General features: G+C 48.3%; 9 protein-coding genes across 9 annotated transcripts; 5 read left to right on the forward strand and 4 right to left on the reverse strand.

The window, feature by feature from the left end:
* Positions 1–645: 645 nt before the first annotated feature.
* N7509_008544 (putative DUF221 domain protein) lies at positions 646–3,584 on the reverse strand (the record flags this gene model as incomplete). Its single annotated transcript, XM_056633181.1, has 2 exons — positions 646–3,426; positions 3,495–3,584. The coding sequence occupies 2 exons, from the start codon at positions 3,582–3,584 to the stop codon at positions 646–648; spliced, it is 2,871 nt and encodes a 956-aa protein (XP_056483801.1).
* A 2,034-nt stretch (positions 3,585–5,618) lies between these two features.
* On the forward strand, positions 5,619–5,972 carry N7509_008545 (uncharacterized protein; the record flags this gene model as incomplete). The annotated part of the gene is made up of 1 exon (XM_056633182.1): positions 5,619–5,972. One exon carries the CDS (start codon positions 5,619–5,621, stop codon positions 5,970–5,972), a length of 354 nt encoding a protein of 117 aa, XP_056483802.1.
* Positions 5,973–6,019: 47 nt separating this feature from the next.
* Positions 6,020–6,220, forward strand: N7509_008546 (uncharacterized protein; the record flags this gene model as incomplete). Its single annotated transcript, XM_056633183.1, has 1 exon — positions 6,020–6,220. The coding sequence occupies one exon, from the start codon at positions 6,020–6,022 to the stop codon at positions 6,218–6,220; it is 201 nt and encodes a 66-aa protein (XP_056483803.1).
* A 1,027-nt stretch (positions 6,221–7,247) lies between these two features.
* On the forward strand, positions 7,248–9,185 carry N7509_008547 (uncharacterized protein; the record flags this gene model as incomplete). The annotated part of the gene is made up of 6 exons (XM_056633184.1): positions 7,248–7,490; positions 7,681–7,871; positions 7,934–8,774; positions 8,844–8,962; positions 9,020–9,103; positions 9,161–9,185. The coding sequence occupies 6 exons, from the start codon at positions 7,248–7,250 to the stop codon at positions 9,183–9,185; spliced, it is 1,503 nt and encodes a 500-aa protein (XP_056483804.1).
* Positions 9,186–9,715: 530 nt separating this feature from the next.
* Positions 9,716–11,319, forward strand: N7509_008548 (TauD/TfdA dioxygenase family protein; the record flags this gene model as incomplete). Its single annotated transcript, XM_056633185.1, has 10 exons — positions 9,716–9,953; positions 10,006–10,132; positions 10,197–10,263; positions 10,312–10,385; positions 10,445–10,613; positions 10,661–10,758; positions 10,817–10,938; positions 10,995–11,073; positions 11,129–11,155; positions 11,211–11,319. 10 exons carry the CDS (start codon positions 9,716–9,718, stop codon positions 11,317–11,319), a joined length of 1,110 nt encoding a protein of 369 aa, XP_056483805.1.
* Positions 11,320–11,656: 337 nt separating this feature from the next.
* N7509_008549 (TauD/TfdA dioxygenase family protein) lies at positions 11,657–12,977 on the reverse strand (the record flags this gene model as incomplete). Its single annotated transcript, XM_056633186.1, has 4 exons — positions 11,657–11,806; positions 11,861–11,994; positions 12,048–12,780; positions 12,846–12,977. 4 exons carry the CDS (start codon positions 12,975–12,977, stop codon positions 11,657–11,659), a joined length of 1,149 nt encoding a protein of 382 aa, XP_056483806.1.
* Positions 12,978–13,731: 754 nt separating this feature from the next.
* Positions 13,732–14,511, reverse strand: N7509_008550 (FMN-binding negative transcriptional regulator; the record flags this gene model as incomplete). Its single annotated transcript, XM_056633187.1, has 1 exon — positions 13,732–14,511. The coding sequence occupies one exon, from the start codon at positions 14,509–14,511 to the stop codon at positions 13,732–13,734; it is 780 nt and encodes a 259-aa protein (XP_056483807.1).
* Positions 14,512–16,389: 1,878 nt separating this feature from the next.
* Positions 16,390–18,331, forward strand: N7509_008551 (beta-N-acetylhexosaminidase family protein; the record flags this gene model as incomplete). The annotated part of the gene is made up of 2 exons (XM_056633188.1): positions 16,390–16,412; positions 16,528–18,331. The coding sequence occupies 2 exons, from the start codon at positions 16,390–16,392 to the stop codon at positions 18,329–18,331; spliced, it is 1,827 nt and encodes a 608-aa protein (XP_056483808.1).
* Positions 18,332–19,223: 892 nt separating this feature from the next.
* N7509_008552 (fructose-bisphosphate aldolase FBA1) lies at positions 19,224–20,553 on the reverse strand (the record flags this gene model as incomplete). The annotated part of the gene is made up of 4 exons (XM_056633189.1): positions 19,224–19,784; positions 19,846–20,148; positions 20,215–20,325; positions 20,446–20,553. The coding sequence occupies 4 exons, from the start codon at positions 20,551–20,553 to the stop codon at positions 19,224–19,226; spliced, it is 1,083 nt and encodes a 360-aa protein (XP_056483809.1).
* Positions 20,554–21,477: the final 924 nt, after the last annotated feature.

Genomic DNA, 21,477 nt, shown 5'->3' on the forward strand with positions numbered 1-21,477 from the left:
GCTTCCCTCGAAATCGATTGATTGGAAGAGCAGCCTCAAGATCTCCAAGAAAATTGGGTCGGAGGTGAATGCTGCTGCAGCCTAGACGGCAGATCGTCAAATTGCACAGAGCAGGCCCACATATGACCACTAACCAAGGCTAGTCAAGCGTGCCATGGCATGGGCTGGTGGATATTATGTTGGTGCTTGCCTTTTATTTTCCTTTTATTTTCCCTTGTTACTAATTAACAAATTTCCACCACTATCACTAACAGGGATCCATTTTCGAAGGCTCTCCCAAGGCTACACAGGGAAAATCTCAACCCCGTTCTTTGTATCGGCGAGCGTGATACCATAAGTTCTTCCCTCGAGTCATCACATCTTCAATTTACCCTGGTATGGTAAATGGTCTATTGCGAAGCGTCTCTACTACTTTGTTCACCAGGACGGTTCGCAGATTTCAAATATCTAAAAATGGTTTATTCGAAAGTATATGCATATGATTTTGTACAAGTATTCAAGTATGATTATTCCACGAGTCCCGCTCGATGCAAAGGATTAGAGTTCGTGATTTCGTATCCGACAAATGGCATCAGCGCCCCAGAAAAGAAAAACAAATCGCCAAAATAAAAGAAAACAGTATTTGCACAGATATCTCTTCTTCTTCTATCGATATCCACGGTAGGGCTCGTATGACGTGTGAGAAGGGTAATCATCCTCCTGCTCAACAGGCCCATAACCACCTCCGCGCCAGCGATCAAGCGGGTTGGATGATTCCGTGTGCGCGGGAGTTTGAGCATGGGTGAGGAGCCTCGACTCACTCTCGTTCGCTTGTTCGTAGAAACCTCCGCTGCTACCACCACCGGGAACACGGAAGGCGGGGTGGACGAGTACACCACCCTCTTGAGCTTGGGCGTCGTAACCGTCTGGGACTCTCAACGCGGACATTGAAGGTAAAGATGGGGCTGGGGAAGAAGCACGAGAGGAACTAGGCGACCATTCAGCACCCAAAGTACTGCGTGGTGTGTGGGAACGTTCCGTCATCAGGTCTTCCGGTCGGCCGTATATACCTCCGCCAAACTCTTCATAGAAATCAGGGCGGTCCTTGTAATATGAGAAATCCAGTTGGCTCTCGGGGACCACTTCAAACGGAGATGCCTCGGCGGACTTTCCAGGTTGATTGGCCATCATTGGGTTCATTGCGATGTCCGAGTACTCGCCAGCCATGTCGTTGTGCTCTAAGCGGCCTTGGTAGATCTGCTTGAGAGTCTCGGCAGCTCTGGCATGGACCATCGGGGTCATCAGGGGCTTGTAGAGAGCCGGGTGGCCGAATTTGGAGCTCAGGCGATCGGCAGCCTTCTTGCTAGACTTGGTAGCACCCAGTGCCTCGGCATCGTTCAGATTTGCGCGGTTATAGAAATGGCAGTCATCGTCGAAGGTCTTCATGCAGTAGAACTTGAATCCCAGCATCAAGAATGGGAGTGGGAGGACGCAGAATACCATGGTCCAGGTGGCTCTAGACTTGACCACTAGAGCAACAATGAAGTTGGAAAGAATGGCCCCGAAGACCATGCGGTTGAACAAGATACGCCAGTATGCCGCTGCGGATTCGTTCTTGGTCACGAAAATGTACATGAGCAAGTACTTCTTTAGCATGGCATCAACACCAAAGTATAACGCGGTCACTGGTAGGACGATTGGCTGTAGAGTGGCGAACGCGAAGGCCACGGTCGTGTAGTAGAGGAAATAGTTGTAGTAGCTAGCGTAATCGAATGCTGGCGGAGCGGTCCACTCAATTGATTGTCGAGGTGTTGGCGAGAGAAATGTTTTCGCAAACCACACCCAGACCAATGTGACCATCTGGGCGAGGTCGATTGTGGCGCCCAAGTTGCGTTGCAGGAGATAAGTGACCCAGAATGGCGAAACCGAGCACAAAGCCGTCACCAATTTGTTATACAGCTCGCTTTCCACGATGGCTTGCCAAGCGTTCTCATTGTTGTTGCTTTTGTCGATCACGGTCGCAACAAATGTCCACGCAGCAGAGAAGAAAGAGAAAACAACTAGGTTATTAAAAACAAAGAATGCGTATAACTGGCCCAGCACGTGTCTCTCCCTCGATGTCTTGGTTTTGCTACCACCCTTAATGGATAGCCGTCGGAAGATGATCGGCAGGACGAGATAAACCAGTGACGTGAGAGCGGGCGATGCAATACCTTGTATGGCACCCCAAAGAGTAGGGTTTCTCTCCAGCTGTGTCTGGAATGCTGGCCAGACAAGGCCTAAATTTGTCAAGCTGGCCAAGAAGACCGCGATGAGTGCGTTGGGTGCGATCCAGATGAGGGTCAGAAGAGTAACCCAGATAAAGTTTGTGAAACGTTTCCATTTGCGGGCTTGTTTGGTGAGAGGTAGATTCTCCCAGATGAGATCGCTGGGACGTGGCGCCAGGGCGACGGTGGTTCCCTTCGGGTGCTTCTTGCGAGAAGTCCAAGCAACTGCATGAGCATGCTCAATTTTTTCCCAGCTAGCAAAACCGTAAGGCATAGCATCCCTTTTGTCGATTGAGGCTCGCCCATGCTTGATCTCTTCTTCCAAGACCCTGATACGCACGGTCAAGTAGTCGATGGCGTCCACCCTGCCATTGGGGTGTTTGCTGCGTTGACTGCGAGGTGGGCGCATGGTTGGTCGCTTCGCAGGTAATTGATCGGGGCGCTTGAGGTACTTGGCCAGCACAGACTCCAGCTGTCGTACATTTTCTTCATGTTCTTTGATGATTGTTGGTAGATCCCTCACAGTGCGGCCAATCGACGCGCGAGGGAGGGCAGCAGTTGGATTGACCTCATCAGTAATCCGCAGAATACCTTCGTCCGAACGGTCAGGCGCAGGAATGTCGGTGATCATGAGGGTTCGCGCATGGAGACTTCGCTGATAGTCGGAACTCTGAAAATATTGACGTCGCATTGCTCGCACTGCTCGGTAATTCCTCCAAAGAAAAAAGGCTATAATGATATCAAAAACCCACGCGCAGATAACCTGACTCCACATCGCGGTTGGTTCAAGCACATGGATGGGGGTCATATCGCTCAAGATCGACTTGGTATCGTCACCGAAGTCCGTGGCCTGAGTAAGATTGACCGGAATCATGACCGCGCAGCCGACGATACTCATGCAAATCAATATGTTCCGACACATCTTTGTGAAGCGCAGGAAGAGCGCAGCATCCAGGCCGACGGTGTCGATTAGCTGTGGCTCCCGAGTGCGAATGACTGGCTTGATCCATGAAAAGAAACCTTTACCCACTGGGGGTGGCGCGTGCTTCGAGTCGGCATGTTTGACCTTTGGCGCATAGACGAGCGAGTGACGAGGACGGAAGAGGGAGAATAGGAACGCGAGTAACAGAGATATTCCGATCGAGGTGCCGAGAGATGCCCAGACAGCGGTGACGTTGAACTTTTTTATCCCAAGCTGTCAGCCGACGCTCTTCATAAAGCGACCATTCGCCGCGGTGAACTACTTACAGAGTTGTGGAACGGGTCAGAGATGAGATGGACGAACTCATCAGTTCCAGACGAGTCGTCTCGGAGCTGCAAGCCCTTGCGCGCATCCATTGCGTCTGCGGAGCAAGTAGAGGGAAAAAAACACAAAATCACAGGGGTAACGAATGACAGGTCTGCATGGGGGGGAAAGTTGGAAGAAAGGGTCAAATGACCAGGCCGGGGAAGATGAGGGGAACAAGAGAAAAAAGCGGCGAAAGAACGAGTGTTCGAGCGCCTGAAAATGAAGGCGATCGGCGAGAGTGAGACAAGCACGCCCAGGAATGAAAGAAAAGTGGGTTCGTGGAGGGTCTGGACTGGATCAATTCGATAATTTTAGAATGGCGGCGTCGCCGATCGGGAAGCGTTACAGCAATGATGCTGCGTCTGCAGAAAGGGTTTTCGCGTAAAAGTGGCCCTTTGCGAGAGAAGAAGACAATACTCCGTAAAAAAAAAAGTGTAAAGTCGTCAACACCTCCACAATGACATCCACCTATTCTCTGCCAGAATGCCAGGCTCCCCAATATGATGTTGTGGTGGTGTGCCTGGTGGCGTTGTGACACGCATGGCTCCCCTTTGCCCCAGTGAATAGCGTGTCATTGGTGATCCACTGCAGGAAGATTGATGGCAGGCCCAATCACAGCATGAGGGGAAAGTCTAGAACATCTGAAACATCTGGATCGATAGAGGGTCAAACCTCAGGGTCAAGTCTGGTTCCTGTGACACAATGAGCAGAGAGCAGAGCAGACCTCATGCTCACTGCTCAGTAGGGGGAATGAGTCCCGTGACTTGAAGTTGGCTGCAGGTCATGTGATCGGGTACTAATAGTAGTACTACTAGTAGTAGTAGTTATTTAACGAAAATGCACATACTAAACTGTCTGTTTGAAAGACAGTGGGGAAAAAGAAAAAGAACTGGCCAGCATATTGGTAGTCCTCAAAAACTTCATACTTTCAAGTCAGTCCTGCTAGAGTGTCATTTTATCCAGGATAGCCGGGTTTCGAAGCAGTATAGCCTGGTCGGAAAAGCTTCTGCATATTCGTCAGCTCGATTTCCATATGATCACCATGATGCTAAAACGAAATAGTAATTAATCTTTTGAGATGCAAGTGAGTTTATTGCTGTTGAATGTACTGGCACCTACTAGTAGCATATGTAAAACCTTGGAAGGATGGCATCGTGACAAGATCGTGAACCAGTCCTTTCTCTCCGATTGACCTTCAAATGGAGGAACAATCTCTCGCCTGCTTCTGATTTCAAGCGCTTAGCCATATTGTCGATTTATCATACTGCGTCGCCCTGGTAGATGTCGTCGATTGAACCGGGTCTTAGCTCATGATCTCGATTCTCGGTCGGGCTCCCATGAGACTGGGTACTTTGGGTTATATGAGAGTCGGTATTACCGTCCACCAGAGGGTGATAGTCATATGGTCGGAGCGAAATCGAAATCAAAGATTTCCTTGATGAGCTATCGGCGGCGGCATGAATGACTTCGAAAGTAACCATAGCCCAGGCCAGAACTAAGAAGCTTGATCACCTCGCCATTTAAGGTAACCAGTTCAGCCAACCTTCGGAAAAGGAAATAAGTGCGCAAGCGGAAATTGTCGAGCAAAAGTTTCAAAAATTTCCTTTTGACATGGCCCCCAAACTAAATATAGGGACGATCTTCTCCTAATGAGGTATGCAGTACTGCCAAGAAACCAAGCTTTGGTGATCATTGCCTTCGCCCCCTCCTAATAATCAAGAAACTTGCTGATCTTTGCTCGGAAGAGTTAAAACTCTGGCGGCTATGTTATGTATCAGCCTTCTGAATAACAGGCTCAAGGACCATTTGGAGTGAAGATCCTGGATGTAGAATAACTATAAAAGACCCCGAGTCGTCTGGCCAAATAGTGCTTTTTCATTCACCACAACTCGTCCCCAACCAAGCATCACAGACTTCTACAAATCTTATTATATTTCGCCGAATCCAATCTTGTACACCCACTGTATTCCCATCAATCATGTCGCAATACGGAGCCAACTACTACCAGGAGCAACAACCCCAGAACACTTGCGCCCCTCACCCAAACCAGACTCAAAACTACTATTCGACGGGACAACCTTCATATGCCCCCCCCACCCTACACGGAGCAGGGTTATACTCAGGGCGACCAATACACATTGCCCCAGCAGAATACGAACCCTGGCTACGATCAAAAATACGAATCAGCTGCAAATATGTCGCAAGGCCACGCCACTCCACAGTCGCAGTATGCGCCAGAAGGGGCGAATGCCTCATATTATAATGGAGAGCCAGTCTTAGACCCGAACGATCCTAACGGTGAAAAGGGTCTTGGGTCAACTGTTGTTGGTGGTGCAGCTGGTGGATACATGGGCCACAAGATGGGCGGTGGCTGGAGCACCGCTGCAGGGGCCGCTATAGGGGCCGTCGCCATGAACGTCTTGTCCCACAAGATGTAAGTCTCTCTCTTACAGCTTGAAGGTACGTGGCCTCGACATAAACTAACATGCATATTAGGAAACCCCAGCCTGCCCCCGTTCAACAAGTCGTTGCTGCACCTCAGCAGGTCCAGTATGTCGCTGCCCCTGGAATCGGAGGCATGGGCCTACTTGGACGTCGCCAGGCCGTTCTGGCTAGTCGCGAGGCCCTTCTATCTGATCGCTTCGCACGCCGCGGGGGACGTCGCGGGGGACTTCTTGGGCTGTAATCAGAGCTATGTCATGCCATGATCGGGAATCTTCCAAGCCCATTTATTTGAATTTGGTAATTCCCTTTTGACTGTTGAAGGCGTTTTGCTTTTTGTTCAGAAAGCGTGATACTTATCTCTTCATACCCCTCTTTTCACTTCCATGTCAACTCATACTGCTATTAAGTCATGTATAAATAATATAGTCAATTCTATTCATCATTGCTATCGACAGAATAACTTTTGCCGAATTTCTCTCATTACACAGAATCACATATGTAAAACCACGGCACATCGATTGGGTCGCTATTCTCTCAGCTGAAACCGCGGTCTCTCCAAGAATATAAACCGCATAGGTCTCAGCAAAGGCGTGATCGCAGATTTGAAAGACTAGAATAGTAAACTGTAAATAACTCCATAGTCGCTCTCGATGTCGTCAACTCTTGGAAGACTTTAAGCGATATACATTTTGCCGAGATGCGCGACAACAAATGACAGGCCCCACAAAAGTTCCGTGTCCTCTACCTTTTAGTTATCTCAGATAAGTTAAGCGAACAAATAATGTTCATTCAAATTGGCTAATTTGTACATACTAAGCGGGGTCAAAGATCTTGGTACCCCCAGGCCGCAAGACTCGGACGGGGATCCACTTCATCAGCTACCGCCCAGCTGAACAGTTATCATATTTCCGTGGTTCTCCCAAGTCGTTCGCCAAATCTCACACTTCAACAAAGACATTAGGTGGCTCTTTTTAAGAGCTAGTTTCATTTAATGTGCAGAATTGTAATCGCTCAATGTGAGCTAGCTTGTCGGCATGAAAGATCAATGTTGCGGATTGCCTCATTCGCACCCAGAGGCACGACATGTGGCTGTTTAGAGTAACTACCTGTTGAAATTGCGTGACCACAGTGCTCGTATCTCGAAATCCTCCGAATACTAGAGATATAAAACAATGAAGGCGTAGCATGATTTTTTTTGTATTTTGTCAGATCAATTCTGAAAAAAGGTAGTCGTTCGTTACTACGAGTACGAATTGAATACCCGAATCATGACTGCCCATGAGAGGAAGAGCCCGAAGATTTCCGCAGATGAGAAAAACATATCTGAGGCCAGTTCTACAGATGACTCGGATAGGGAATTCCAGCAAATCAGTCCAACCGAGGGCAAAAGTACATTCGACTCTGGTGCAGGTCATCACCTCTATCGACCAATCGACAGCTACGAGGGAATTCATAGATGGGATCCAGATTTTGAATGGACTGAAAATGAAGAAAAACAAATTGTCAGAAAGGTACGTAATTATATCTCCGCTTCATTATTATCTTCTTACCTTCCTGTATAGATCGATGCCCGTGTTTGCACCTTTGCCTGCGTGACCTTTTTTTGCCCTGCAACTTGATCGGGGAAATATTGGCCAGGCACTAGCAAGTACACTTTTGCAAGACTTACACATGACTACAAATGACTATAATTTGGGCCAGACCGTCTTCCTGGTATGTTTCCTGTTGGCGGAGATGCCGTCACAGTTGATATCCAAAAGATTGGGACCCGATCGTTGGATTCCTCTCCAAATGGTGATGTGGAGCGTGGTTGCGGCTTGCCAGGCTTTCATAAAAGGAAGACCCTCTTACCTGGCTTGTCGGGCTTTGCTAGGGCTAATAGAAGGCGGCTTGTGAGTACTCCCACTGCCCCAATATGGTTAAAGTTGAAGCTAAACCACATCACATATCGCAGTATTCCCGACACAATTCTTTTCCTATCTTTCTTCTATAAATCGAGTGAGCTTCCAAAGCGATTGGCCTGTTTTTGGATCTCATACACAGTTACGACTATCATTGGAGCATTCCTGGCCTTCGGCTTCCTCCATATAAAGGATGCTAATGGCGGTGGATCTTGGAAATACGTTTTTGCCTTCGAGGGACTGATAACCGGTCTCATCGGAATCATTGCCTACTTTTGGATGCCTGCATCGCCAGTACAAACAAAGGGAGGGCTACGTGGAAAGGATGGGTGGTTTAACGAACACGAAGAAAAGATCATGGTCAACCGCGTCATTCGTGACGATCCCAGCAAAGGAAGCATGCACAACAGAGAAGGACTTAACCTGCGGCTATTTTGGGAGTCTCTAAAGGACTTCCATATGTGGCCTATTTACCTACTAGGCTTGATATGGTTGATTCCCACCACGCCTGCAACCAACTATCTCACGTTGCAGCTACGTTCCCAGGGATTTACCACATTCCAGACAAACCTGTTAACCATTCCATCGGCTGTCATTGGGATTATTACTCTGATGTCTATAACCTGGATTGCAGAACGCACAAACCAGCGCTTACTCTGGGGAGCAGGAGTCGAGGTGTGGAACCTTGTCTTACTGATAGCATTGGAAGCCTTGCCCCAGAAAACTCTACCCTGGCCTCGCTGGGCTATTCTTACTCTTCTTGTGGGTAGTCCGAGCATTCATCCTGTCGTGGTCGCCTTGACCTCCCGGAACGCAGGATCCGTGCGGACTCGTACCATCGCTTCTGCATTGTACAACATGTCTGTACAGATAAGCAATATTGCAGGTGCTAATGTGAGTCTGCTAGCTTGGCCCTTCTTGCTTTAAAGACGATGACACGCGAAAGACTCATACTATATGCAGGTCTATCAAGCAAAGGATGCCCCGTACTACAGACACGGGAATAAGGTTCTGATCGCACTTTCTGTTGTTAGTATGGCTCTATTTGTGGCTGCAAAGTTCTACTACGACTGGTGGAATAGGTAATTCCCGCATGATCTAGCATTCAAGTTGTAATGAATCCGCTCACCCGTATATAGGCACAACGCTGCCAAATGGAACGCCTTGACCCATGAGCAACGAGAAATATATCTGAGCGAAAACAAAATTATGACCAACAAGAGGTTTGTAAATGCGGATAGTTCCAATCCTTTCGGTATACTGACTCGTGAGATATATAGACTTGATTTTCGATTTGCCCGCTAAATAATCATTGACTAGCTTCAACTTGAATTATTGTACCGCATAGTTAATGAATAGCAAGTGTCAGTGAGGTAAATGTTAAGTCCAGATAAATATTTTGTGAATGCGAGATACTGGAGAGCCATATTTTGTTAAACCAAGATTAAGATAGCAAGGTAACGATGTAGTATAAGGTGTCCCTCAAAGGCCGAGTCTTTAGTATGCGAGGTACCGTGTACTTAGATAGATGCCCATTTATTCAAATGGCATCACGCTCAGAATTAATTTGCAATATGTCGTCAATGAGGGGGATTTGTATATATTCTATAGCACCACGAGGGATGCTTCTTACTAACATTCCTGGAGCGAATGGTACCATTTCGGAGAGTTTTGTCCTGGATTTGGTGTTTTTCGTAAAAGATAGCGCAATCTTACACTTGGCTTATGTTATTGCGCATATAAATCAACCTTCAACCATGGCGCCAAATCCAAAATCTCAAAAAAAATTACCATAAATTCTTCTTGCTCAACTATAATACCGTTAACTTGCTAAAATGACTCCTTCGGTTGATACTCAACTCGAAAATGCGACTTCTCAATCGAGTGAGACTTCTTCGCTTGTGCAAAAGATAACCCTCTCTGGTTATATCCTGGAGCCTTTGAAGTATTCGGGTTCCCTTGATGAGTATGAAAGTTCCGATGTCACTACCGCTATTGGTAGAGAATACCCAAGCGTTCAGCTTTCCAGCATCCTAGATGATGAGAGAAAGATTCGCGACCTGGCTATTACTGGTTAGGGCCCTTCCAGTTGGAATACAAGAATGGACGACACTGACGAATATAGTTTCACGTCGTGGTGTTGTGTTTTTCCGAAACCAAGACATCACCTCCGACCAGCAAAAGATTCTCGGCCAAAAGCTCGGCGAGCTTACTGGAAAGCCCGATACATCTAAGGTAATTGCGCTCGCAGTGTATGTTGCCTCTGGCCAGACTAATCAGGGAGGTTTAGCTCCATCGTCATGCCGTCAATAATAGCAAACGGAATATTTCTGTTGATGAAAATGGAAAGCTAGATGATGAAATCTCCGTTATTTCATCCGAAGTAAGACCAAGAAAATATTTATATCCTCGCCACATTAACGGGCTATAGGTCAACCGCAAATATTACGGTGGCCGCTTTGCGAAGAATTCGGGTCTCCTCGCTAGTCAAGGTTGGCACGCCGAGTACGTACACCTGCTGGCTTCTGTTCCATTATTCAAATAGTTGGCTAACTTCTATTAAGTATCACATTTGAGAAGGTTCCTTCTGACTATGCTATTCTCAAAATCACGCATTTGCCCGAAGATCAGACTGGTGGCGACACTCTTTGGGCTTCAGGATATGAAGTCTACGACCGACTATCAACACCTATCCAGAAGCTTGCAGATACTCTGAAAGCAGTTCACTATCAGGTAAAGAAAAATCAACATTATAAATATTGTCACTAACAGATATCCAGCCGTCTTTTAACAATGTCGCCAAGGAGCACGACATTGACCTCATCTCTGGAGACCGAGGAGCGCCAGAGAACACGGGATTTGATTTCAAGGCCAGCCAGTATGTTTTGACTCTAAGAATTAAAACCAACAGATCTCGTCCACTAACCATCATCTAGCCCCCTAGTCCGTACAAACCCAGTAACGGGGTGGAAGAGTCTTTTTGGAGCAGCCGGCCAGGTTGAAAATGGCTGGATCGAAGGGGTGACGAAGCGGGAGAGTGAAATACTGAAACAGTACTGTATGTAGCATTTATTCCTTGCAACCTGTGATATTAATTGCTAACATTCGTCTAAGTCAATCAACTCATTGCTGAGAATCACGACCTGCAAGTCCGATTCAAATGGGGCACAAATGATCTTGCTATCTGGGACAAGTAAGTCATACTTATTCCTAGTTACTACTAGAGAAGGTTCACTGACCAGAAACAGCCGATCCGTGTTTCATACTGCAACAAAGTAAGATGATATACTTAACAAATCTTTATTTCTAGGGAGGCTAACATTTCAATAGTGATTACGATGGGAAACGCCAAGGTACTAGGGTTGTCTCTTTAGGAGAAATTCCGTATTATGACCCTGCTTCCACCTCTAGACAGGAAGCGTTGGCTCAAGAGGCTTGATCCATGGGTTATTCGGCAAGATACTCTGCTATTTTCTTGGATGAAATTTTCTCGTCGTTCGGCAAGGCAATGTTGACCGTTTCGTAATATGTTCCAACGTTAACCGTGATATCTTGCTATTATTTAATACTCGCTGCTATTATACCTCACAGTCCAGGAAGCTCTTTGAATATTTACTAGCATTGCTTGCTTCTCGATATTTACTTTCTGCCCCGGAATTCAATTTGAAGTTTCATCTCATCTCGTAGAAAAAGAATTTCCATAGTATTTATATTGATTGGGTCAACTAGGTACATCTCTATCCATTTATAACCTTGGAATGTCACGGGTTCCTTCCCTAGATTGCTGGAATCCAGCTGGGGGATTCATCCTCAGTGGGAGTATAAGGTGTTTCAAAGGGGCGTTCGGCCTGCGGTGTGATACGTGCCAAATGCCGGCGTTCACCAGTTGCCCAATCGATAATTGCAGAGTGAGCAGTGACACGATTCTTTCAAATTGTTAGTATGCGAAGACTTCTCGTATATTTCAGATAATCACTTACATCCCAAACCACCACGGTCTTAGGAGCCCATCGAACACGAGCCTGGAAGTCAATACCGCGGCCGATATGGGCCAATAAAAAGGAAAGCAATGCGTCGCTCTCTTCCTTTTTAAGCCCAACAATGCTACGAGTGACTGCATATAGTGTTAGAAATTGAACCACTTTACGGACTTTGGGTTAAACTCACAGCCAGCATTCACGAACAACGCTTTCTCTCCAGTCACAGGATGGGTTCGAACAAGGGGGTGCTCGTTCTTCACTGGCTCCCTTCTTACCACCCCGCCACGCTGCAGACTGAAGTCAGCCTGCTCCACCCCAGAATGCACGGCCTTGAGACCATGCAGCCTCTCCTTCACTGCCGGTGAAAGTCGGTTATAGGCCTCAACCTGGTTCACAAAAGCAGTATCACCTCCAACCTCGGGCGTGTCGAGAATATACAAGAACGTAGTTCCGGGAGGCTGTGCCTCATAAGTGACGTCCGAGTGCCATGAGACACTACTGTTCTTCGCGGCGAGATAATTATCGAATTCCCAGGCATTGTTGTTACGATGAACAAGATGAACCTCGGGAAATCCTTCCGGTGACCCACTCGTGGGGTGGATATGATGGCGGCCAAAATAACCCCCGAAGTCAAGAGCTTCCTGGATTGGCAAGTCTGCAAGATCTTGGTCGCGGAAGGCGACAACTTTACGCTGCGCAACCAGCAAAGCCAGCTGATCCTTTCCTTCTGGTGTCAGCTTGCTGAGCTGGACCCCTGTGACTTCGGAGCCAATTGTGGGTGTGAGCTTTTGGATCTTCGATCCTTCTGTTAAGAGGTCCTTCAGGGAGCTGTCGGCATCTTTTCCATGATCGACGTGGGTGAAGGGTTCCAATTCGGGATACTTTTCGCCGTAGTCCCAAGTAGGGAGGTAGTTAGGATACTAATTAAAAAGCATCTCAGGTTAGCAAGCTACGACTAGACCCAGTGGTTCCGGACAAAACATACACTTGCGGTAGTTTTACCCCCTTCTTCATCGATGACTCTTCGGATCTTAGGTTTGGTGGCAGATTTTTCCAGATCAGCCTTTACAGGAACAACAATCTCCGCAGAGGGAGCTTCGGCAATATATGGTGCCATGATGAGATTGGCGTGTGAGAGGGACTCGTTATGTTGGACCAGGTTGTTTTCCTACGGTAACCATGGCGGCTGGTTAGCTTAAATATCCATGGATTACACTCCAAAATCGTTTACGCCATTGTGTTATACAATCACGCATTAAGTTTTAATGCAGCAGTACGGTATACGAACTCATAAGATGCCATATCACAGGTTCGGACATATTCTAAGTTCCGCGGTCTGCAAACTTTGGAAACTATACAAATCAGCCACGAAGCCAGTTTCTAGAACTTCTTCCTTGAATCTTGAAAGAAGCGCACGCCTGATCTATGAGAATAATTATTCGCTCTAGGAGATATTATCATGAGACCTTGCCTTGCCATTTTCATACGGTGTTAGGTGGTATTTGCAACGAATTTAAAGGATATTAGAGCAGGCCTGACGCCATACATTAAGCGGGGTATTATAATACTCCGGGTGAAGATGTAACGGGATACATTTTTTGCGTGATCCAGGCTCGGATCGCGTTATCCGACTGTTGGTTGCTACTGCTTTGTAAACGTCTTCGTATCTGTGTGATAATGCGAATATGGCGTGATATGATGCCAGTCTCGGCCCCGCGACAATCGAATCAATCAAAGCTGATTTAGTTCGACCCTTGTGCTTATAAACTTATTTGATAAGGGTCCACTATAAACCCGTATTTACACGCGCCAGGCGCTGATGGATCCACCTAGCCGAGTGTCTATGTTCATAAGTTCATGAATTAGGATATCTATTGGCTGGCTTTCGCAGCATTTTTCTTCAAGTCGCTCAACTCCGCCCTTTCCTTGACGAGCTCCGAGATCGCCGTACCAGTTTCAGTGCCCATCTTTGCGAAGCCTTGGGCCACGCCCTCTCGATCACCAGGTCGCATCTCCTGGCTCATCTTGAACTTGCCCTCGATTTTTGTGATTTTGACCTCGATTCCCACAATATTGCGCTTGAGAAGATCGGTGTAAGACTCTGGAGCTTCGGAAACTGTCCATGGCTGTGGCTTTTCACCACCGGTATAACCCATGATTGTTGTCTCGGTGTGTTGGGACAAGTCGTGGACCTGTTGGGCGAGGAAGGCCCCGGCCTCGGGAGACTTCGAATCGTAATATAGCGACAGTTTGCCATACACCTGAACGGCAGAATAGTTCCAAGTGGGAACAACCTTTCCAGTGCTGGGTTTTGTCTCCGTATAATACTTCGGGGTGACATAATGATCGTGCTTTCCGTTGAAAAGAACCAAGACGTCGTTGTCGAGCTCCAGGACATTTGGTGGCTTTTCGTCGACAGCTTCAATCATAGCCTTCACCTGGGGGTTTTGCTTGGCGATATGGGCGCGGATGCGGGGCTCTGTACCACCATATTCTTCAGGCAGATCAAGAACGCAGGGAACATGGGTGCATTGCAAAAAGTCCACTTGGGCTGAGTTTTGGCCTGTGATAAGGAGACCAAGGGGGTTCTCTTTAATAAATTGGAGGAGAACCTCCTTGTCGGTCTCGGCATGAACGCTTGGAAGAAACATGTTCAATTGAAGGTATGTCAAAATGGACAGGGTAACACAGCGTTGAAAGCAAACGAGTGATTGACGCAGCTTAAGTATTCCTAATCTCAGATTCGTGGGATCTCATCCTGCGGGTGACTCCCGATAATTGAATGCACCTTACCCTTTCGGGAAGGTCCTTCCGCGTCAGCATCTTCCAACAGCTGCATTCAACGTAATAAGACGCCCTATATTCTTGGCAGATGCGAAGGCCGTGGATCAGGAGATGTCTAGCACCTGCCGAGAGTGTGTAATCTGCAAGAATATGCTTGTGCCTAGAGCTGGCTGCTTATTGATGGCCATGTCAATCTCCCCGGTCGATGGAGCACACTAGCTTGGTATGGTTAGTGTCGTCTGCTTGGCCAGTCAGCTTCACGATGAATACCTTCGGTTGTACGCCCGAAGACGCCCGCGGGTGCCCGCAGCTTTTCGTCTCTTGAATGGGTATGGCTCGATCGATGATTCCGAAGTAAATGTCAAGAATCCCATCTCAACAACTGGAAAGAGATAGGTAGCCTCCTATCCGGGAGATAACTCAAGTGAGCAAAGCAATCATTTTCTTCCCTTCTGTATTTTCCGCGTATTCTCTTCCTCTATGAGCATGTTGAGTCATTGGCTGTCTCTTTCTGTGGGATTCGGGGGTTTTCCCGACGTACTGTTTAGACTGGGGACTCTTTATAGAGATGGTTACTCAGCCCCTGAAGAGGAACTGCTCCAGGGGAAGGCCTTCGCGTCAAAGCATTTAGCAATCTTGTTCTGAACGGTGCCTACTGTAAGAAGCAATGACCCGATTCAATAATTCTTTGCCGCTTGTCAAATTGTGGCATTCGTGGGTTGTCAAGAGGTTTCCAAGGTTATAACCTGATTCTCCTCCGGATATCAACCTAATTCTCCTCCGGATATCATGTCAATGACCCTGGCAGGTCTCTTTGCCTGAACAGAAATCAAATGAGCTTTTCGAACTTTCAGAGGCAGCACTAGATCATACTTTATTGCACGGGTAATTAGCATGCTTCAAGAGAAGTGCTGCTAACTTGGTGGCAGGCTCTGAGTTCGATGAGACGTCGAAGTCAAACAATTTACGCACGGGCAGTATCTCTCGGCGCCCACCATATAGAATAGCCTCCTCAACGGGACAAGGAACACCGCATCCCTACGAAATTACACCCGATAGCTTCATTGTAAATGCGACCCTGATACATATGCGGGGAAACGTTGACCTCAACATCCAACCCCGCATTTCATCGGCAAAGGGGGGCCCGCATTAGATATTAAGCGAAGATGTAACAGTTGATCTTTTCCTTTTATCGGTCAATCGTCGGTCGTAATGAAGTCAAGACTGGTAATCATAAGGTGCGATAGGGGAAATCAACGGTGCCTGATACAGCTCCAGCTTCATCCCTCAGGTCTTATCGTGCATATGCATAGTCCTCAGTAGCCGGAGAAAAACATTGATCGCCCATCGTCACGGTACAACTTACAAGATAGCTGAAGCTCAATTTTCCGTCGGGTAAGATAGCCCTGCAAACTATGAGCTATTCTTCCGGCTATATGTGCACTATGTCCAAGCCACAGCTTCATATCGATGCTTGGCGATCGTAACGTTACACACGAAGTAGAAGAGAAAAGACGGAAGAGGAAGTTTATTTTTCTTCAATGTCACCCCTAGCAGATGGCTCGTCAACAGCATGATTAAGGTGCTATCTTACCTATCGTGATCAGACTCGCCTGCATAATGTAACCCGGCTAGTCATAATGCTAGCAAGGGGTGTAAACACGACCCTAATTGCACCCGCCTGATTAAGTATAAAACTTGAACAAAACCCCTGAATAACCTTTTGTCTTCACGTTCACGCCACCATGTTCTACCCCAGTTGCACCACGTGCCTTCGGGCCTTCCTTGTCGCATTCTTCGCTCTCGGACAGGTCAATGCCGCACCCACGAACCAACTACCTTCTGTGTCACCCCCTCCCCAAGAGATAACATTGCACGGCAAGGGGGGTTTCGCTTCACAACGACGTCACCATCGTGACCGGAAATGTCACGGACAAAGCGACAATTGACGCCGTCAAGGCAGTCGTGTCTTCTGCCGGCGGCAAGCCGACTGTTTCGTCTCATCCCACCAACCACGGCACGCAGATCATCATTGGCACCGACTCAGACAATAGCCTTGCTGCTGTAGTTGCAAAGAAGCTCACTGGAGAATCTGCAAAGGGTCTCGATGCCGATGGCTACGTTCTCGCGTCGGGCCAATACAAAAACCAGCCCAGCATTGTCCTCAATGGTGTTGACAAACGCGGAACATTCTACGCGTCACAAACTCTCCGCCAATTGATAGAGGGTCATGATATCCCCGCTGTCCAAGTGCGAGATTGGCCACTTATGTCCATTCGCGGCTCAATCGAAGGCTTCTACGGAGTTCCCTGGTCCCACGAGGCTCGTCTTGACCAGTTGGTCTTCTACGGCAAGCACAAAATCAACACCTACATCTATACCCCCAAGGATGACCCGCTGCTGCGCGCGAAGTGGCGCACTCTCTATGAGGGCGACGACCTTGATCAATTGAAGGAGCTTATCGAAACAGCTAATGACAATCACGTCGACTTTACCTTTGCTCTTTCACCTGGTAATGACCTCTGCTACTCCTCCGACTCGGATTACAACGCTACAGTTGCCAAATTCGACCAGGCGCGCCAGCTTGGTGTCAGCAGCTTTTACATTGCCTTCGATGACATCCCTACCAATGGGTTCCACTGCGATTCTGATCAGCAGAAATGGAATAAAACAGGAAAGTCGGACGACGACTTTCTCTGGCTGGCTGACTCGCAAGCATTCTACCTGAACCGTATCCAGAAGGACTATATCACGACCTACGGTCTGAAGGATCTGGAGACGGTCCCAACCAACTACGCTGGAAGTGCACCAAACCCTTACAAGGAGGAATTCGGTACCCAACTGAACAAGAACATCAGCATCCAGTGGACCGGCGAAGGAGTCTTCAGCGACCAAATCAATGACACGAGCGTGCAACAAGCCGACAAAACATACGTGACGGATAAAATGTTCTTATGGGATAACTTCCCCGTGAACGACGGCAATCGAGACCGTCTATTCCTCAACCCATTGACTGGTCGTGCCGCAAATCTATACAAATATCTCCTAGGCTTCACCTCGAATCCCATGGAGCAACCCTACGCTTCAATGCCCGCCCTCGCCAACTACGGAGATTACACCTGGAACGGGGGGAAATACGACGCGACAAAGTCAATGACAACAATCCTCCGCGAGCTCGCCGGCAGCGACGCAAGCGTTAACGAAGCGGTCATCGCATTCGCCGACATCAATCAGAACTGGCCATACCGCACCCCTGAAGTCCACGCCCCAGAGCTTAGCAGCGATATTGCCGCTTTCTGGAAATCATACAACAGTAAGGCGAAGAAGGGCGAGGCAGCGCTGAAGAAACGTTTGACTCTCCTCGCTACCTTACCCGATATCCTTCCAAAGATGGATATGAAGGGATTCGCCTCGGACGTGGCACCGTGGTCAACCCTTGCAATGCAATGGGCCAAGGCTTCGCAGCACTTGATCACCATGCTTGACGCTGTGCAAAGCGGTGATAAGAAGAAGGCGGATAGCGAGTTCAAGGCTGCTCAGGAATGGGTCAAGAAGACCAAGACCAAGACTGTTAATGATCGTAACGACGATGGCGAGGACCTTCCTAACTCCATCATTCCCACCACTGGTGATGGGGCGTTTGACACTTTCCTGGCTAATGCTACGACTGTGTATAAGAGTCAGTAGGTGGGGTAGAGTGCTACGGACTAGCAGCCTTATGTATGAGAGATTTTAATGAGATGATATATGAACTTGAGTTTCAGCTACAAGAACACCTACCCCTTCGATTCACCGGTTAGGTATTCACTAGCATTGACCGGTCTATCAAGGTTTCTCACTATCCATACCTAAGTTTCAACTAGCCATTACTAGTATGCAGCTGCACAGTTTCCAAGTGAGATATCATGAATAATGAACATGAATAGTACTGTCGATGCCGATGTCCACGAGTTCACTTAGTTACTAGTACCTAGTACGAGTAGGTAACTCAATAATACAGTATCCGAAGTATACATGTCCTAGTTACTACTTGTAACGAACTGGTGTTGTTACCATCCGTGGATGCCTTACGCCTGCGGCATCCACTTAGGCATCCATGCCCAAATGTATCTAGTTCATCTCAGCTTCTTCCTTCTCCTCAAGCTATTACTTTCGTCGAACAGCTACTGTTTCCTTTGCTTCGTATGCTACGTTGTACGTTGATCTCTGTGAGCATCTGAGCATCCTCACACTACTAGTCGCTTCGATGGCAGCAAACTATCAACAACAAATTATGGGTACCTGGATATAGATATTTCCAACGATTCATTACAAGGTGGAATAAATCGCTACTAGTACATACAACTCAAACCGGTACGCCCCACTCATCCCCGGCGCGCCGAATTCTCCAGCAGCATGTAATATATATATGAAAGAGGAAAAAGGAAAAAGGAAAAGGATCACAGGTCGGACGAAAGCCGACAAACGTATCAATTTTTCATCAAGCCGTTAAAAGACAGGTCAGATAAGTAAGTAGGAATAAAGGGTATTTATTTTTGTTTGCTTTGCAGTGCAGTGCAGTGGATTGCATTGCTTTCCCTTACAGCTGACCGGAAGTGTTGAAGTCCTCAAGGGCCTCCTGGGTGCGCTTGGACATGGTCTTCTCACCCTCACGGACCCAGACACGGGGGTCGAAGTACTTCTTGTTGGGCTTGTCGGCGCCATCGGGGTTACCGACCTGGGTGAGGAGGTAGTCCTTCTTGTTGAGGACGTAGTCACGGACACCGGCGAGGTAGGCCCACTGCATGTCAGTGTCGACGTTGACCTTGACGACACCGTAGCTGATGGCCTCCTTGAACTCGGCCTTGGAGGAGCCGGAGCCACCGTGGAAGACGAAGAAGACGGGCTTGTCCTTCTTGGACTTGGTCTGCTCCTTGACGTAGGCCTGGTGCTTGGAGAGCAGCTCGGGGTGCAGGCGGACGTTACCGGGCTTGTAGACACCGTGGACGTTACCGAATCCAGCGGCGATGGAGAAGTAGGGGCTGACAGCGGACAGGGCGTTGTGGATGGCCAGGATGTCCTCGGGCTGGGTGTAGAGGGAGTTGTTGTCGACGTCCTCGTTGTTGACACCGTCCTCCTCACCACCGGTGATACCGATCTCCTGTAAGATTTGTTAGCTGGGGTCCTGGGAAATCGGGTTTAAGGTTTATAGTAAAACGTACCATCTCGAGCCACTGCTTCATGGGGGCAGCACGCTTGAGGTAGGCGGCGGTGGTCTTGATGTTGTAGTCAACATCCTCCTCGGACAGATCAATCATGTGAGAGGAGAAGAGGGGCTCGCCGTGGAGCTTGAAGTAGCGCTCGTCCTCATCGAGCATGCCATCGAGCCAGGGCAGGAGCTTCTTGGCGCAGTGGTCAGTGTGGAGGATGACGGGGATACCGTAGGCGGGGGCAATGCTGCGGATGTAGTGGGCAGCGGCGATAGCACCGGCAATGGAGGCGGCCTGGCCCTCGTTGCTGACACCCTGGTGGGAGTTAGCTTTGAAGGTCTCGTGGGTGGGGGTAGAACTGGAGCTGGAGAATGCACATACCTTGCCAGCGAAAAAGGCGGCACCACCCTGAGAGGTCTGCAGGATGACGGGGCACTTCTGGTCGCGAGCGGCCTCAAGGGCAGCGACGACGGTGGAGGAGGAGGTGACGTTCTGGAGGATGAGTTAGTGGGGGTGCAATTGGAATTGTGGTGTGCACCGTGGTGCATCACCAGAAATGAGGGGTGAGGGTGAGGATAATGATGATGGCGATGATGGTGGCGGGGTACTCACAATGGCGGGGATAGCAAACTGCTTCTCCTGGGCGTACTCGAAGAGACGCAGGACGTCGTCGCCGACGATGACACCGGCCTTGCGGTTAAGTTGCTCAAGGACACCCATTATGGAAGATTGGTAATGTAGAAATGTACAAGGGGGGGTAGAGATAGTAGTGATGAAGATGGTAGAAGCTAAGAAGAAGAAAGAGGAAAACACGGGTCAGTCTTAAGAAGGAATGGTAATCACCCACGCTTTACCGGACGACGAAAGCGGGCAGGTTTGGGAATAGGAGGGGCAAGTTGAACGTCATCGAAGTTACTCACCGGTGGGAAAGGGTGAAGTGGATCTGGATCCGTGGAACTTAGATCAGAATGATTTCAGTTTCAGTTTCGGAGCAGCTGGGTTATTCTATTATATACTCGTCCTCGTCCTCCTCCGAGTCTCCCCGTGATGATCCCGACCGTCGGTTGCTCAACGGAGGGGTAAAGGGAATGGTGGATATCATGCAGCTCAATGGCAGTAGTGACTAGGTGGTGATGCATGCTAGAATAGGAATTAAACAATTCAAGGTAAGCATTTTACTACATGGCCACTGTGCCATGATATGATATAGCCTAGAGTCACTCTACAGCGAGATTTAGTTCCTAGTAGAGTACCTGTATGTAGTAACTATGCTGTACATCTAGAGCATGGCCTCCCCGTATACCGAAAAAGACTTCTTCCCCTCCGTAATTTGTTCGTCCGGCAACCGAGGAATTCCCCGACCGGCGAGCCGAGATTCCACTTCATACCTCATGGTGTACTCATATCTAGCGACTCCTGGACTATATCTTGCTATATCCTGCATATCCAGATTCCATCCTGCAAGACACGGAGCATTGGAGAATCCTGGAGAACCCCTCCAACTCCAAGCATTCGGAGCTGCGTTGGAGCTGTGACATCAGCGGGGCAACCGGTTGGCCGGTTGGGCACTCAACGAAGTGCCTGGTTACCACAGCTTCACTAGTACTAACCAATTATGACAACACCTACAGGAAACTTGAAACA

The sequence above is a fragment of the Penicillium cosmopolitanum genome, assembly GCF_028827165.1.
Source record: "Penicillium cosmopolitanum strain IBT 29677 chromosome Unknown utg000009l:1.0-9042332.0:1.0-9050551.0, whole genome shotgun sequence".
Lineage (NCBI taxonomy): Eukaryota > Fungi > Ascomycota > Eurotiomycetes > Eurotiales > Aspergillaceae > Penicillium > Penicillium cosmopolitanum.